Consider the following 17,642-nt stretch of genomic DNA (forward strand, 5'->3'; position numbering starts at 1 on the left):
GACCTCATAATGTCAGATTTACATTATGATTGTGATACAGAAGTAGCATAGTTTTATTATTGTCTGAATGTATGAACATAGAAGTGAAAAACATTTCAACAAAAATGTATTTTTAACACTGAAACACACAGTAGGTTTACATTATATACAGGGCAACAGTTTAAAATGAAGTAGAGAAAATAAATAAAATGGCTGAATTGAAGGGCTTTATTTCAGAAAAAATGGCAGCAGCTTGAGTTTCCCTAGGGTCATTCCACGCCATTTCACCAAATGGCCCACACACTTTGATCTCAAAAAAATTTGAAAAAAATACCAAATAGTCCCTTACTATCATGTTCCAACCCTGTGAGGTTTTAGTGATTTTTTATCATTGTTTTTCAAGTTACAGCTCATTTAGTTAGGGGAGTATGTGGCAATTTACGGCTCAACATCGCATAATTCTTTCTCAGCTGTTTTCACAGGTTGATATCTCCGTAAGTATCACACATAGAGGGCTGAAATTTTGTAGGCTTGTACTCCTCCACTCTGTGTTCAAATAACTTTTGAAAGTTTTGTATCTCAACTCATTGTCATTTTATATGAACTTAAAAATGAAAAAAAACAAAACTTGTTCATTTGTGTGGCGTACCATTTTTATCCCATTTTAAAACCTACTTGTAGGTGTCCGAGACTCTTAATTTTTTTTGAGAATCAAGATATGTACTAGGACTGTTAAAAGAAATCACCAAATGTTGAAAATTTGAAATAGGTTATGTGTGAGGGTCCTGTTAAAAACAAGAAAATGCAACATGGTCTGATTTTCACATGTAATTTATGGCATGTGGGTAGTGAAAATTTTTTTGAATAATTTTCTTTGAAAGACCAGAAAAAGACCTTTCATATGGTACCAAACATATGTATTTTATGAAGCTCCTTCAATTTTAATTGTATCTTGAACATTCACATTTGACACAATGACACGAGTATACAGTGACCATGTACTATGTTTTATTCCAGCAGCTAAGGTCACTAAACATTTAAAGACTGAATCAAATGGTTTCATAATAATTTTGATCTGACAAGTTATCTGACATCCAAGATAACAGCTGTCGCTTATTCTCATATTAAAGAAACAATCAAGTCATGTTCAACAATATGATATTGTCTTCTGTTAGTTGTGGACGGCACATTGATGTTCAAGACGATGCAAAACATGACAATAGATTTAGATTTAGATGCGCAAGGAACTCAAACATCCGGAAGCAGCCAAGAAGTGAGGAAACGGTTTCCTATCATGTTTGGATTGCCTGAGCAGGTAAAGAAAGTTTTATGGAGCCTTAAATGGAAAGTGTTAAGGTTGTCCATTTAAGGGAAATTTCAGGATTTGTGGGAATTTATCGCATATAAAAATAATATTCTTCTTTATTCTGGGGTGGACCTATATAGTTCCAAATGCACATTTGTTTTGAAGTTTTTTTTGTTATATATTTTAAGAGAGCCAGTACATGTTTGGATCACCATAGGACCAAGAGCCGACTCCCAAGAAATTAATGAAGTGCACAGATGACAAAGCGCCTGGTACAAGTTACAAGGCCACACCCCAGTCCACATGATCAACTGAACCATCTAAAACCAGTCCACCAGGGATGAAAAAGCCTCCACAGGTTGAGGAGAATTCTGGTGGTCAAGCTTGTGGGGACTGTCCATGCTGCCATGACCTCGGCCAGAAAATCCAAAAGCTTCAGCACCGACTGCGGGTTTATAAAGATGTGCCTACTGATACTGATGACAAATAAGATGTACGAGGTCTGTGTTCTGGGTTTTTAGATATCTTGTAACACATCCTGTTGATTAATTCTTGTTCATGTTTGGGAGCTTTAGCTGCTGGAATAAAACATAGTACATGGTCACTGTATACTCGTGTCATTGTGTCAAATGTGAATGTTCAAGATACAATTAAAATTGAAGGAGCTTCATAAAATACATATGTTTGGTACCATATGAAAGGTCTTTTTCTGGTCTTTCAAAGAAAATTATTCAAAAATTTTTTATCACTACCCACATGCCATAAATTACATGTGAAAATCGGACCATGTTGCATTTTCTTGTTTTTAACAGGACCCTCACACATAACACATTTCAAATTTTCAACATTTGGTGATTTCTTTTAACAGTCCTAGTACATATCTTGATTCTCAAAAAAAAATTAAGGGTCTCAGACACCTACAAGTAGGTTTAAAAAGGGGATAAAAATGATACACCACAGAAATGAACAAGTTTTTATTTCATTTTTAAGTTCATATAAAATGACAAATAGTTGAGATACAAAACTTTCGATAATTGTGATTTCAACACAGAGTAGAGGAGTACAAGCCTACAAAATTTCAGCCCTCTCTGTGTGATACTTATGGACATGCATACTCCCCTCATAAAATGAGCTGTAACTTGAAAAGTAATGATCAAAAATCACTAAAACTTCACAGGGTTGGTACATGATAGTAAGGGACCAGCTAGTATTTTTTTCAAAAAAAAAACATGATGCGTGAGATTTTATGGAAATTTTATGAAATGGCGTGGAATGACCCCCTTTTTCTTTACCTGTCACATCTCAACTTAATAGTAGGGGTGTGCAAAAATATCGGAATATCGATATATCGTATCATTTAATGTGATGATACAGTATCAATATCGTGGGCTACTGTATCGATATATCACCAAGAATATTTTTATGTGTGTTTTACTAAATTATTTTGTTACAATGCTACAGTTTTGTTGCTTGTGGAGTGAAAGGAAACTCATTTATGCGACACATTTGACATTTTGACTCTGTTTTGAGGATTTAAATGTTTGTGTTTCATATGAACTTTGCACAAGAAGTGGTTTAACAAAGACTTTTAGTATCACAGCCATGATTTAGCCTTTATTTTGTATTGAACTGTATCGAATCGATTTGAAATATATCATATCGAATCGAAAGTGCACTGTATCAAGATATGCATCATATCGTGGCCTGCGTATCGAGGTATGTATCGTACTGGCAACTTCTTAATGATACCCAGCCCTACTTAATAGTCTCAATCAATTTTTCAACAGATATCTCAAAACCTCTTTCTTCTGTGAAAAATATACTAGGGGGGTGTTGTCTGTATTGACCTGCTGCAGGGAAAAGAATCAGCACAAAAGAACCTGCCAGATGTCTTACAAAATTTTAATAAGCCATGGTAACATATATTTTATATTGTAAAATTATTAAACCATTGTACAGCACGTGTAGTTAAAATAAATTCTCCCAGAGCACCCCCCACAGGACACCACGAGGAACACGGTCGAACACCTCCAGATCCACAAAGCACATGTGGACTGGTTGGACAAACTTCTATGAACCATCGAGCACCTGATGGAGAGTGAAGAGCTGGTCCAGTGTTCCACGACCAGGACAAAAACAACACTGCTCCTCCTGGACCCGAGGTTCGACTATTGGCCAGATTCTCCTCTCCAGTCCCCTGGAATAGACCTGACCGGGGAGGCTGAGGAGTGTGATTCCCCTGTAGTTGGAACACATCCTTCAGTCCCTCTTCTTAAACAGAGGGACCACCTCTGAGCTGAAGTTTGTCCATCTTATTTTTCATTATAAACAGTGAAGAATAAGATGGACAAACTTCTCCTAAAACCTCCTTCCAGGGTATCCTCAGGTTTGACTACTCCAAATTTAAGACTTTTTAAAAAAACATTTTAAGACCATTCAAATGAAAATTAAGACCAATACTGCACCCATTATGCAGGCGAAAAACTCCAGATCCAATTCTAATAATGACCAACCAACTACTATCCCTACCCTTTTAAATCTTTACATGCTGCCACTAGGACAGGTCATCAGGAGACACGGTGTTAACTTTCATAGCTACGCTGATGATACCCAGCTCTATATCGCCATGTCTCCTGATGACCTGAGCCCGATTGATATCCTTTTAAACTGCATTTTAGATATTAAGTCCTGGATGGCAGCAAACTTCCTCCAGCTCAACCAGGGCAAAACCGAGGTTTTAATTATTGGTCCTGAAGCTCAGAGAGAGAGGCTCAAAGCTAAGCTCCAAACCTACTCACTGAACCCCTGTGAGAGGGTCAAGAGTTTAGGAGTTATTCTTGATAGTGAGCTTAGCTTTGAGCCACACATCAGGTCCATCACTAAATCTGGTTTTTATCATCTAAAAAATATTGCCAGAGTCTGACCATTTCTCTCTCAAGCCAATGCAGAGATTTTAATACATGCTTTTATTACAAATCGTGTTGATTACTGCAATGCTCTCCTTTCTGGTCTTCCAAAGAAATCTACAGCTCCATTGCAGCTCCTTCAAAACTCTGCAGCTGCTGACGAGGACCAGGAAGCGAGAGCACATCACCCCAGTACTGAAGTCTCTGCACTGGCTTCCTGTGAGCTTCAGGATAGATTTTAAAGTTCTTTTATTGGTTTATAAAGCTCTTAATGGTCTTAGTCCTATTTATTTATCTGATCTGCTTTTATCATATGAGCCCTCTCGGACTCTCAGGTCCTCAGGTAGTCTTCTTTTAACTGTCCCAAGAGTCCAGACTAAAACTCACGGTGAGGCGTCATTCAGCTTTTACGGCCCCCGTTTGTGGAACAGTCGACCTGAGGATCTGAGGTCCGCTGCGAGTGTTCATATTTTTAAAAGTAAACTCAATATCTTTTTAATTTAGCTTTTAATTGAAACTTTTATCCGTTTTAACTTAATTACATTTATTCTAAATTAAATTATCATTACTGTTTTGTCTCCATGTGATTTTAGCTCTCCATTTTGATTTTTATGATAACCTTTAGGAGTTTTATGTTTTTGTTTAAATGGTTGTATATATGGATGAAACACTGGGATGGGGTGGGGGGTTGCTCTTGTTTTTAATTATTGTATTGTAATTTTTCTGTTGCATGTGAAGCACTTTGTGCTACATTTCAAATGTATGAAAAGTGCTATACAAATAAAGTTTGATTGATTGATTGACTATATCTAGAATCTAAAAGCCACTGTGGATTAAACCTGCACTTCCCCATGATCCATCCAACGTCTTCCTCCACTCTACTGACTGTTTACTCATTGCCGCCGGCGCCAGAAATCCAAGTGTTTGCGCATACTCCAAATTAGACGTTCATTCATGTTACATGATTTCACATTGTTTTTTTCCTCCCTCCTCTGACCAGCCCAGTTGAGTAAACAAAAAAACAATCTAATGAAATTTAAGACCTTTGTGAATAACGACTTCGAAAACATAATTTAAAACTTTTTAATTTAGGAACATGACATTTAAGACCTTTTTAAGACTTTTAAGACCCCATGGCTGCCCTACTTTCTAATAAAAATCATACCATTTTAAAATTAAAATTTTTGAAACTACACTGTGCTCAACTCCACAGTCTGGAGTCTCTGAAGCCCGATTTCCAACTTTTTGAGTATGAATTTAGGCTCAATTGATCCAGCCTCAGCAGCTTTTTCTCCTTCAGTGTGTTCAAGAGGGTGCAGCTTCAGATGAGCAGGTTTTCTCAAAGTCCTTCCACACTGGTCACAGCTGCAGCTTTTCTTTTCAGTCTGGAAGATTTGGACATGTTCCTCACAGACCTGAAAGCCTTTCCCTCTTTCTTCAGTCGTCTGGTTCATCTCCTGTGTGCGTTCTGTAGTGACTGGACAGCTGCTGGGATGTTTTAAAAGCCTTTTCACACTGGTCACACTCATATACTATGTCCCAGGAGTGAGTTCTCATGTGTGCTTTGAAATTGGTTGATGTAGAGAACCTTTTCCCACAATGGTCACACTCGTGTAGCCTCTCTCCAGTGTGGATTGTCATATGTCGTACAAGGGCATAAGATCCTCGAAACGCCTTCTCACACTGGTCACACTCGTATGGCCTCTCTCCAGTGTGAGTTCTCATATGTGATACAAGGTGGGATGACTGTGAAAATCTCTTTTCACAAACATCACATTTGTATGGTTTTTCCCCGGTGTGGATTCCCATATGTTGACGGAGGCCAGCCGGGCTTTTATATTCCTTTCCACACTGATCACAGCTGTATGGTTTCTCTCCTGTGTGAGTTCTCATATGTTGACGGAGATGACCAGATTGTATAAACGCCTTTCCACACTGGTCACATTCAAATGTTTTCTCTCCTGTGTGAGTTCTCATATGTGATTTAAGGCCGCTTGAGTGTGAAAATTCCTTTTCACAAATTTCACATTTGTATGGTTTCTCCCCTGTGTGGATTCTCATATGTTGATTGAGATTACAAGAGTGTATAAATTCCTTCCCACACTGGTCACACCTGTATGGTTTTTCTCCCGTGTGGATTCTGTAATGTCTTTTCAGTCTGGAAAGATTTGGCCACACCTTTCCACACTTGTCACATGTGAACCCCATTCTGTTGGTGGATCTTGTCACTCTGCATTAGAAAAAAGGAAAGAAAAGTGTCAAGTAAAATTACTTTTTTAACTGTTCACACTAAATACACATAAAATTACACATAGTAAATCATATGTAAGAATGTTTCAATGTGTGTTTTACAAGCAAGTTACATTTCACTGAAAGCATCAACTAAGTTTGTATTTTATTTTAAAGGCACACTTTTTCTGTATGTAGCAAAAGAAAATCAAATTAAGGAAACATACACAGAGATATTTAACAACGTTTTTGCTCTGAATTCTAATCCACATGTTCAGTGGAAATGACAAAAAAAACACACGTGAGGACAGAAGCCTGGGCTTTGGTGTAACAGTGCAACTTTAATTCTGTAAGGACAGAAAAACAGCTCTGCTGAGTCATCGGGACTGACCGTTATCAACAGCTTACACTGAACTGCTTCTGCTGTATGACTACGCAGACTAATACTTTAATAATTACACAGTTATTTCCAATATTATTTGTTACAGATATTGTACAAGTTCATAAAAATAACCCTGAATGTATTTTCATGTACTGTTCTAATCAGTATCTTGTATCACCAGTACTTATGTTATTTCAATTGTACACAGCCGTTAACTGCGCATTAATAAACAAAAACATGGCTTATAAACATTTACAGAGCCATGCATTGGAAGTTCAGGTGGCTTTAGCATCTATGCTAGCAGCAGTTAACAGATAGTTTATAAAAGAATAACTTCAAAATACGACTTGGCTCAATAAAACATATTCCTAGATTTGCATAAACATTAAGGGTCTAATGTCTCACAATACGATATCGTCACGGTACGATATTTATTGCGATATCGTGAGAAAGTTCACGATATGGTGGGAAGGCTCACAATTAGGGATGTGACAATATCCAAATCTCTCTGTACGATATTTTCACAATATACATCTCACGGTATATATATTTTGTGAAGGCTGCAAACAAAACTGTTAATATTCTACTTTTTCCTCTTGAAAATACCTTGACAAGATTTAATCCAAAGAACTAAGACTTAAAAGTGCTTAAATCTGTTATTTCTTCTTATAGTCTCTCGACATTATGTTCATTTAATCCAATTTACAGACAGATAAATGTCCTCATCTGTGGCTCCGCATCAGTATTTATCTGTGGAGTCATTTGTGTGTGTCTGTGTCCGTACTGTCCCTCAAGACACCACAGAGTCACGTCACGGCACGTGAGTCCTGGTTCAGTCAGTCTGGGTGCAAAACACAATAACATTCAGTATCACTGACTTACAAAATAAAATCGTTCCTATGAAATGTTTTGCTTTGTTCTTTCGTCTTCTTACTCCGCTCGTTCGTCCCGCATCTGAAACTGTGAAAAACTTAACCTTAGACCAGGGAGACCCCGCACCAAGATGGCGGCTGTATTAACACATTTCAAGAGTATGAACGCGAGATTCTAAATCTATGAGTCTTGATACCAAAACATGGATAAATGTGGAGTTAAAACATGGATCTATATTTGTTAAAAGTGTATAACATAGATCCATGAGTAAAACTTACCGATGGCGGCGGGCGGCTCAGACCAACTGCGGCGGCGTCTTCCGGGTGGTGTCTGCCAAAAGCGCTCCGACGGACTTTGTTAGCAGGGTCCCTTTTACGCAGCGTTGTCGTGAGCATTAAAACACAGTACACTTCGTATTCTCTTTTTGTGTGGTTACCGCATTCCCCACGGGCACACACTTTTATTCACAGGTGCAGGCCATTCATAATTTTGTGCCTCACGTGATCAAGTGTTCTTACACGCCATTGGTTAAATCATAAGTCTCTATCATAATACAAATAATAAAATGAGGGCACAACACAACAGGCTTCACCCATCTTATTTTGGTTCCGGGTGGGAACTTTGAAAAGTGGAAAGTGTGCGGGGGGCTTGGTTTATAAAAATGTAGATTCTTATTTTCTGAGAAAAATAGCGGGTATAAATGAATGTTCATGTTTTTAGTATGTGTTTTATGTGAATATTTATCGTAATGCAGGGAGGGGTATTCAACTAAAATTTGAGGAGGTTGTAGGAAATCTCCTCAAGTGGAGGTCCAGGAGCTCATAATGTCAGATTTACATTATGATTGTGATACAGAAGTAGGCAAGGAAAGGAAAGGAAAGTTTATTTGTATAGCACAATTCGTAATTCACAATTCAAGAGACATATATTGGAGAGAAGAGTGCGGAATAAAAACTTTTCAGTCATATGCACAGTCAAACAGAAATGTTTTGAGCCTGGATTTAAACAGCGTCACAGAAGAGTCTGTCTCACATGTTCAGACTGTTCCGGGTTTTAGCTGCGTGAACCTGAAACTCTGACTCCCCTTGTTTAGTCGTGACTCTGGGCACCAGCAGGAGGCCGGTCCCTGAGCTCCTCAGAGTGTGAGATGGTTCATATGACACTAACATGTCACAGATGGACTTTGGTGCTCAGCCATGGAGACACTTGTACAAGCAGAGCTGCTTTAAAGTCTCTGAGCCACAGGAGCCAGTGCAGAGACCTGAGACCAGGACTTATGTGCTCGTACTTCCTAGTTCGAGTAAGGACCCGAGCTGCAGCGTTCTGGATTTTCTGCAGCGTCTTACAGCTCGTTTGGAGAGACCAGTGAGCAGACCATTACAGTAGTCTAACCTCCTGGAGACAAACGCATGGATAAGTTTCTCCAAGTCTGATTTAGACAGTAAACCTTTGATTTTTGCTATGTTTTTTAGATGGTAAAAGGCTGCAGATGTTATTGATTTGATGTGGCTGTTAAATTTCAAGTCTGAGTCCATTATTACCCCTAGATTTCTTGCCTGATTTGAAGATTTTAGAGAGAGAGACTGGAGGTGACTGCTGACACTGTCCCTTTGTTTCTGTGGACCAAACACTATGACTTCAGTCTTGTCAGAGTTTAGTTGGAGAAAGTTGTTCATCACACACTGATCTGTTGGATGCAATGGCAGAGTGAGTCCACTGGTCCATAGTCTCCTGCTGCCAGAGAGACGTAGATCTGAGTGTCGTCTGCATAATTGTAGTAGGACACATTATTGCTGCTTATTAACTGGCCTAATGGCAGCATGTAGAGATTGAACAACAGGGGGCCCAGGATTGACCCCTGAGGCACCCCACAGGTCAGGGCCATGTGATCTGAGACACAGTTTCCAATTTCAACATAATACTTCCTGTCTTCTATATAGGACTTGAACCAGTTTAGTGCAGCACCAGAGATGCCCACCCAGTCCTCTAGTCTCTGTAAGAGGATCCCATGATCGACAGTGTCAAAAGCAGCACTCAGATCTAACAGGATCAAGACTGAGACTTTGCCTGCATCAGTGTTCAGGCGGATGTCATTTGTCACCTTGATCAGAGCAGTCTCAGTGCTGTGGTGGGCTCTAAAAAAGGCTGGAAAACATCAAAGGAGTTGTTCATTTGGAGAAAGTTCGTAAGCTGTTGGTAAACAGCTTTTTCAAGGACTTTGCCAAAAAACGGCAGATTTGAGATGGGTCGGAAATTGTTCAGTACTGTGGCATCAAGACTGCTCTTCTTTAAGAGAGGCTTAATGACCGCAGTTTTCAATGCGTTTGAGAATGTTGATTGAAGTGACATGTTAAGTAGTAGCATAGTTTTATTATTGTCTGAATGTATGAACATCGGACTGTCAAATCAATGAAAATACAAGTGAAAAACATTTCAACAAAATTTATTTTTAACACCGAAACACACAGTAGGTCTACATTATATACAGGGCTGCAGTTTAAAATGAATTAGAGAAAATAAATAAAATGGCTGAATTGTGCATCTTAAAACAAAGGGCTTTATTTCAGAAAAAAAAACCCGGCAGCAGCTTGAGTTTCCTTTTTTCTTTACCTGTCACATCTCGACTTGATAGTCTCAATCAATTTTTCAACAGATATCTCAAAACCTCTTTCCTCTATGAAAAATATACTAGGGGGGTGCTGTCTGTATTGACCTGCTGCAGGGAAAAGAATCAGCACGAAAGAATCAGCCAGATGTCTTACAAAAAGTTTAATAAGCCATGGTAACATACTTTCTATTGTAAACTTATTAACCATCTTACAGCATGTGTAGTTAAAATAAATTCTCCCAGAGCGCCCCCCACAGGACACCACGAGGAACACGGTCAAACACCGTTGGACAAACTTGCACGTGATGGAGAGTGTAGAGCTGGTCCAGTGTTCCACAACCAGGACAAAAACCACACTGCTCCTCCTGGATCCGAGGTTCAACTATCGGCCGGATTCTCCTCTCCAGTCCCCTGGAATAGACCTGACCGGTGAGGCAGAGGAGTGTGATCCCCCTGTAGTTGGAATAGGGCTGTCGTGGTGAGGCAATTTCTCCTGCGGTGCATTATAACAGCTCAACAGCAAAACCACAACTAATCTTGGACTTAAGAGAGAGAACTCCGAGCTTGCGGAGCAGGGTGTCTGCAAAGCGCGATCGGGTGATGGTTGTCCTTATCTCCATGGGGCGTGGAGCTCTACACCGGCCCTTTCATCTGTGGTCACCCAACAGTCTCAATGGCCACAACTCTGAGCCCGTCCCAACAGTCAGTCCTGGGTCAGTCCAGGAATCAGTCCTAGATTAGTCCTGGTTCAGTCCATAGCGTGTGGTGGAAAAGTGCAGCATCTCGATGAGTGTTTCTTCTGCTCAGTGAAAAAAGCCTGTGAAGTGATGATTGTCGAGTCGTGTCTGTGAATTTGTATTTGTACTGAAGAAAACGTAAGTGTTTCCTTTCGTGATTGTAATTCTTTAAGTCGTAACTTTTCATTTCCTATTCTGATGGATGCTTCAGTTAGAATGATTTTAATCTGTGTGTGATTTATCACGGGCACAGGTGGGTAACAGGTGGAATGTTAACGGGTCCGGGCTGGTGTGGGTCTCCAAAAATTTACCCGTGCAGGACTCTGGGTCGGGTCACGTTGGTCACATAGTGTGCTGGTGGTGGTCCAACATGCACCGCAGTGATTCATTTTGTGGTTATCACGACAGCCCTAACTTGGAACACACCCTCCAGTCCCTCTTTTTAAACAGAGGGACCATCCCTGAGCTAAAGTTAGTTCATCTTATTCTTCACTGTAAAAACAATACAGTCTGCTAAAACCTCTGTCTAATAATAATAATAATAAAAAAAAAAGAAACCTGTACATATCAGCTTAAGCTTTTAATTTTTCACACTACACACAGCTCAACTCCACAGTCTGGAGTCTCTGAAGCCTGATCTGTTCCTTTTTGAGTCTGACTTTAGTTTCACTTGATCCGGCCTCAGCAGCTCTTTCTCCTTCAGTGTGTTCAAGAGGGTGCAGCTTCAGATGAGCAGGTTTTCTCATAGTCCTTCCACACTGGTCACAGCTGCAGCTTTTCTTTTCAGTCTGGAAGATTTGGACATGTTCCTCACAGACCTGAAAGCCTTCCCCTCTTTCTTCAGTCGTCTGGTTCATCTCCTGTGTGCGTTCTGTAGTGACTGGAGAGCTGCTGGGATGTTTTAAAAGTCTTTTCACACTGGTCACACTCATATACTATGACCCAGGAGTGAGTTCTTATGTGTGCTTTGAGATTGGTTGATGTAGAGAACCTTTTCCCACAATGGTCACACTCGTGTGGCCTCTCTCCAGTGTGGATTGTCATATGTCGTACAAGGGCATTAGATCCTCGAAACGCCTTCTCACACTGGTCACACTCGTATGGCTTCTCTCCAGTGTGAGTTCTCATATGTGATACAAGGTGGGATGACTGTGAAAATCTCTTTTCACAAACATCACATTTGTATGGTTTTTCCCCGGTGTGGATTCTCATATGTTGACGGAGGACAGCAGGGCTTGTATATTCCTTTCCACACTGGTCACAGCTGTATGGTTTCTCTCCTGTGTGACTTCTCATATGCTGACGGAGATGACCAGATTGTATAAACGCCTTTCCACACTGGTCACAGCTGTATGGTTTCTCTCCTGTGTGAGTTCTCATATGTTGATGGAGGCCACTGATGTTTATAAATCTCGCCTCACACTGGTCACACCTGTATGGTCTTTCTCCTGTGTGGCTTCTGTAGTGTCTTTTCAGTCTGGAAAGATTTGGCCACACCTTTCCACACTTGTCACATGTGAACCCCATTCTGTTGGTGGATCTTGTTGCTCTGCATTAGAACAAAGGAAAGGAAGTGTCAAGTAAAATTATTTTTTTAACTGTTCAGATGAAATATACATAAAATTACAAATAGTAAATCATATGTAATAATGTTTCAATGCGTGTTATACAAGCAAGTTACATTATGGCTGAAAGCATCAACTAAGTTTGTATTTTATTTTAAAGTCACACTTTTTCTGTCTGTAGCAAAAGAAAATCAAATGAAGGAAACATACTGTACAACCCAGTGCTTGGGACAAAGGAAAGTAACACAAACCAGATATGATGTAAAGTAAATGTTTTTTATAAAGTGAAGGTAAGTTAGAACAATAACACAATAAACTCGTTAAATCAAAAATTCCAAAGTTAATTAAACAACTCCTCAAATGGGATCTCTCTCTCTTTTTAAACGAGGCCGTTTCATTTATAGTTTGCTTCCGTCATGCGATCATTTTCCGCATGTAAGTGTTGTTTTGAGTAGGCTCACTCTACTCTCCCACATAGTACGTAGTGATCAAATGAGTAAAAGTTATTGTAGTAACTTCTAATTGCGCTGCTGAGCATTCCGGTGAGTGAGGTGAGTGTTTACGGAGAAGAAGCATGGCTCCATTTACCGCTGTTTTGAACATTAGTATGCTTATTGAGTCATGTTAGAGCACACAATAAAATTCTACAGCCTACAACAATTCATGACGCTTCTCCAATGCCAGTAAAATGTTATAAATATAAATATATCATTGGACTACATATTATCACTGGGTTTTTTATCAGCAAAATGTATTATTATGATGAACTGGAAGGAACGCAAACATAAGTGCTTCGAGATAGACAATTGGTACAAAGATTTTTTGGATTTAATTTCTATGGAGCAGGCGGCTCAATCGTTGGACACAAAAAACAAACAGACTGTTGACCTGTGGACTGCGGCAAAACCCTATTTGGACAAAGCACAGTAAAATAAGAACATCATACTCTTGGACAATGTCAAAAAATATGTGTATGTAAATATTTGTGTCACTGCATTGAGAAACTCTGTAGAGAATTGAGGGTCTTATTTATTTGATAAATGTAACCACTGAGTGTGACGTTTTAAATGAAACATGATCCCATTTGGTTTCTCTTTTTACATGTGTTACATTTTTTATCCACAAGATGGTGGAGTTGAACATATTGAATCACTTGGCGAGGCACTGACTCTTGTACAACTGCCTAAAAGCCTCAGATGGTTCGTGGGACTTCATTTGTCCATCACTAGCTGAACGCGAGATTGTAAATCTAATCTATCTATAAATTTAGTTGTAGCGACATCAGTCCATCAGGAACAGTGAGAAAGCAAAGCCAAACAATAAACACACTCTCGCGCTCTCTCTCTCGAGCTCTAAGTCCAACATTAGTCCTGGTTCAGTCAGTCTGGGTTCAAAACACAATAACATTAAGTATCACTGACTTACAAAATAAAATCGTTCCTATGAAATGATTTGCTTTGCTCTTTCGTCTTCTTACTCCGCTCGTTCGTCCCGCATCTGAAACTGAAAAACTTTACCTTAAACCAGGGAGACCCCGCACCAAGATGGCGGCTGTATTAACGCGTGCCAAGAGGCTGAACGCGAGATTCTAAATCTGTGAGTCTTGACACCAAACTTGGATAAATGTGGAGTTAGAACATGAATCTATATTTGTTAAAAGTGTAAAACATAGATCCATGAGTAAAACTTACCGATGGCGGCGGGCGGCTCGGACCAACTGCGGCGGCGTCTTCCGGGTGGTGTCTGCCAAAATCGCTCCGACGGACTTGACCCGGCTTATTTTGGTTCCGGGTGGGAACTTTGAAAAGTGTAAAGTGTGCGGGGGCTTGGTTTATAAAAATGTAGATTCTTATATTCTGAGAAAAATGGCGGGGATTTGTATAATTGAATGTTCATGTTTTTTAATGTGTATCATATGTGAATTTTTATCCGAATGCAGGGAGGGGTATTCAACTAAAATTTGAGATGCTTATAGAAAATTTCCTCAAGTGGAGGTCCAGGACCTCATAATATCAGACTTACATTATCATTGTGATACAGAAGTAGCATAGTTTTATTATTGTCTGAAAGTATGAACATTGGACTGTCAAATCAATGAAAATACAAGTGAAAAACATTTCAACAAAAATTTATTTTTAACCCTGAAACACACAGTAGGTCTACATTATATACAGGGCTGCAGTTTAAAATGAATTAGAGAAAATAAATAAAATGGCTGAATTGTGCATCTTAAAACAAAAGGCCTTATTTCAGAAAAAAAAAAAGAGCAGCAGCTTGAATTTCCCTTTTTCTTTAACCGTCACATCTTAACTTAAAAGTCTCAACCAATTTTTCAACAGATATCTCAAAACCTCTTTCCTCTGAAAAAATATACAAGGGGGGTGCTGTCTGTATTGACCTGCTGCAGGGAAAAGAATCAGCACAAAAGAATCAGCCAGATGTCTTACAAAAAGTTTAATAAGCCATGGTAACACACTTTATATTGTAAAATGATCAAACCATCGTACAGAATGTGTAGTGAAAATAAATTCTTCCAGTGCGCCCCCCACAGGACACCACGAGGGACATGGTCGAACACCTTCTCCAGATCAATCAGTGTCAAGAGGGTGAAGCGCTCAGATGAGCAGGTTTTCTCAAAGTCCTTCCACACTGGTCACAGCTGCAGCTTTTCTCTTCAGTCTGGAAGATTTGGACATGTTCCTCACAGACCTGAAAGCCTTCCCCTCTTTCTTCAGTCGTCTGGTTTGTCTCCTGTGTGCGTTCTGTAGTGACTGGTGAGTTGCTGGGATGTTTTAAAAGCCTTTTCACACTGGTCACACTCATATACTATGTCCCAGGAGTGAGTTCTCATATGTGTTTTGAGATTGGATGACGTAGAGAACCTTTTCCCACAATGGTCACACTCATATGGCCTCTCTCCAGTGTGAGTTCTCATATGTGATACAAGGTGGGCTGACTGTGAAAATTCCTTTTCACAAGCATCACATTTGTATGGTTTTTCCCCTGTGTGGATTCTCATATGTTGATTGAGATTACAAGATTGTATAAATTCCTTCCCACACTGGTCACAGCTGTATCGTCTTTCTACTGTGTGGATTCTGTAGTGTCTTTTCAGTCCAGAAGTGTTTGGCCACACCTTTCCACACTTGTCACATGTGAACCCCATTCTGTTGGTGGATCTTGTCACTCTGCACTAGCAGAAAGGAAAGGAAGTGTCAAGTAAAATTACTTTTTTAACTGTTCACACTAAATACACATAAAATCACAAATAGTAAATCATATGTAAGAATGTTTCAATGTGTGTTTTACAAGCAAGTTACATTATGGCTGAAAGCATCAACTAAGTTTGTATTTTATGTTAAAGTGACACTTTCTGTAGCAAAAAGACAGAACCCACTGAAAACCACTTCATCCTCATCCTTCAGAAATAATATATAAATATACATATAATATAAATATATAAAAATATCTAAAAGTCTAATGAGCCAAAGATTTCGCGACCCCCCGTTGAAGACCTCTGCCTTAAACCAGGGAGCCCCAGCACCAAGATGGCGGCCGTATTAACGCATTTCAAGAGTCTGAACGCGAGATTCTAAATCTGAGTCTTGATTCCAAAAATGGATAAATGTGGAGTTAGAACATGGATCTATATTTGTTAAAAGTGTAAAACATAGATCCATGAGTAAAACTTACCGATGGCGGCGGGCGGCTCGGACCAACTGCGGCGGCGTCTTCCGGGTGGTGTCTGCCAAAAGCGCTCCGACGGACTTGACCCGGCTTATTTTGATTCCGGGTGGGAACATGGAAAAGTGGAAAGTGTGCGGGGGCTTGGTTGATAAAATGTAGATTGTTATTTTCTGAGAAAAATGGCGGGGATTTGTATAATTGAATATTCATATTTTTAATGTGTATTATATGTGAATATTTATCCTAATGCAGGGAGGGGTATTCAACTAAAATTTGAGATGGTTGTAGAAAATTTCCTCAAGTGCAGGTCCAGGATCTCATAATGTCAGACTTACATTATGATTGTGATACAGAAGTAGCATCATTTTATTATTGTCTGAAAGTATGAACATCGGACTGTCAAATCAATGAAAATACAAGTGAAAAACATTTCAACAAAATGTATTTTTAACACTGAAACACACAGTAGGTCTACATTATATACAGGGCTGCAGTTTAAAATGAATTAGAGAAAATAAATAAAATGGCTGAATTGTGCATCTTAAAACAAAGGGCTTCATTTCAGAAAAAAACAGCAGCTGCTTGAGTTTCCCTTTTTCTTTTCCTGTCACATCTCAACTTAATAGTCTCAATCAATTTTTCAACAGATATCTCAAAACCTCTTTCCTCTGTAAAAATATACTAGGGAGGTGCTGTCTGTATTGACCTGCTGCAGGGAAAAGAATCAGCACAAAAGAATCAGCCAGATGTCTTACAAAAAGTTTAATAAGCCATGGTAACATACTTTATATTGTAAAATGATCAAACCATCGGACAGCATGTGTAGTTAAAATAAATTCTTCCAGAGCGCCCCCCACAGGACACCACGAGGAACACGGTTGAACACCTCCAGATCCACAAAGCACATGTGGACTGGTTGGACAAACTTCCATGAACCATCGAGCACCCGATGGAGAGGGTAGAGCTGGTCCAGTTTTCCACGACCAGGATGAAAATCACACTGCTCCTCCTGGATCCGAGGTTCGACTATCGGCCGGATTCTCCTCTCCAGTCCCCTGGAATAGATCTGACCAGGGAGGCTGATGAGTGTGATTCCCCTGTAGTTTATTAAAGATTGATTTCAACTGTGACTTTTGTTGTACCGAAATAGAAACAATCACTCACCTGTTTTACCACTGTACATACACTAAGAACATCTGGAACCATATACAACAACTCATCCAAACCAAAACCAAACACCTGATCAGCCTCCAGGAAAGTGACGCCCTATTCTCTTTCACCAGCCCCTCCAACCCCAAAGATCTCAGATTCCTCATCCAGACTCTCATGATGCTGGCAAAATATCACATGCACAAAACCAAATGGTCTCA

General features: G+C 39.6%; 2 protein-coding genes across 3 annotated transcripts; both read right to left on the reverse strand.

Annotated features, from left to right (window-relative positions):
- Window positions 1-5,260: 5,260 nt before the first annotated feature.
- Window positions 5,261-14,364, reverse strand: LOC129412128 (zinc finger protein 84-like). Of its 2 annotated transcripts, XM_055165198.1 has the most exons (3): window positions 14,011-14,255; window positions 11,871-12,569; window positions 5,261-6,394 (listed from the first exon to the last, which is right to left on the reverse strand). In XM_055165198.1, exons 2-3 carry the CDS (start codon window positions 12,545-12,547, stop codon window positions 5,629-5,631), a joined length of 1,443 nt encoding a protein of 480 aa, XP_055021173.1. In that variant the 5' UTR covers window positions 12,548-12,569; window positions 14,011-14,255; the 3' UTR covers window positions 5,261-5,628. The 2 variants fall into 2 exon arrangements, with proteins under 2 accessions (XP_055021173.1, XP_055021172.1); XM_055165197.1 differs by lacking the exons at window positions 5,261-6,394; window positions 14,011-14,255 and adding an exon at window positions 14,277-14,364 and having other exon boundaries at window positions 10,103-12,569.
- Window positions 14,365-15,024: 660 nt separating this feature from the next.
- LOC129412131 (protein krueppel-like) lies at window positions 15,025-16,365 on the reverse strand. Its single transcript, XM_055165203.1, has 2 exons — window positions 16,279-16,365; window positions 15,025-15,773 (listed from the first exon to the last, which is right to left on the reverse strand). The coding sequence occupies exon 2, from the start codon at window positions 15,749-15,751 to the stop codon at window positions 15,317-15,319; it is 435 nt and encodes a 144-aa protein (XP_055021178.1). The 5' UTR covers window positions 15,752-15,773; window positions 16,279-16,365; the 3' UTR covers window positions 15,025-15,316.
- Between the last annotated feature and the right edge of the window lie 1,277 nt (window positions 16,366-17,642).

This window comes from Boleophthalmus pectinirostris, unplaced genomic scaffold (genome assembly GCF_026225935.1).
Source record: "Boleophthalmus pectinirostris isolate CB_2022bp ecotype Guang Dong unplaced genomic scaffold, ASM2622593v1 HiC_scaffold_7, whole genome shotgun sequence".
NCBI classification, from domain to species: Eukaryota; Metazoa; Chordata; class Actinopteri; order Gobiiformes; family Gobiidae; genus Boleophthalmus; species Boleophthalmus pectinirostris.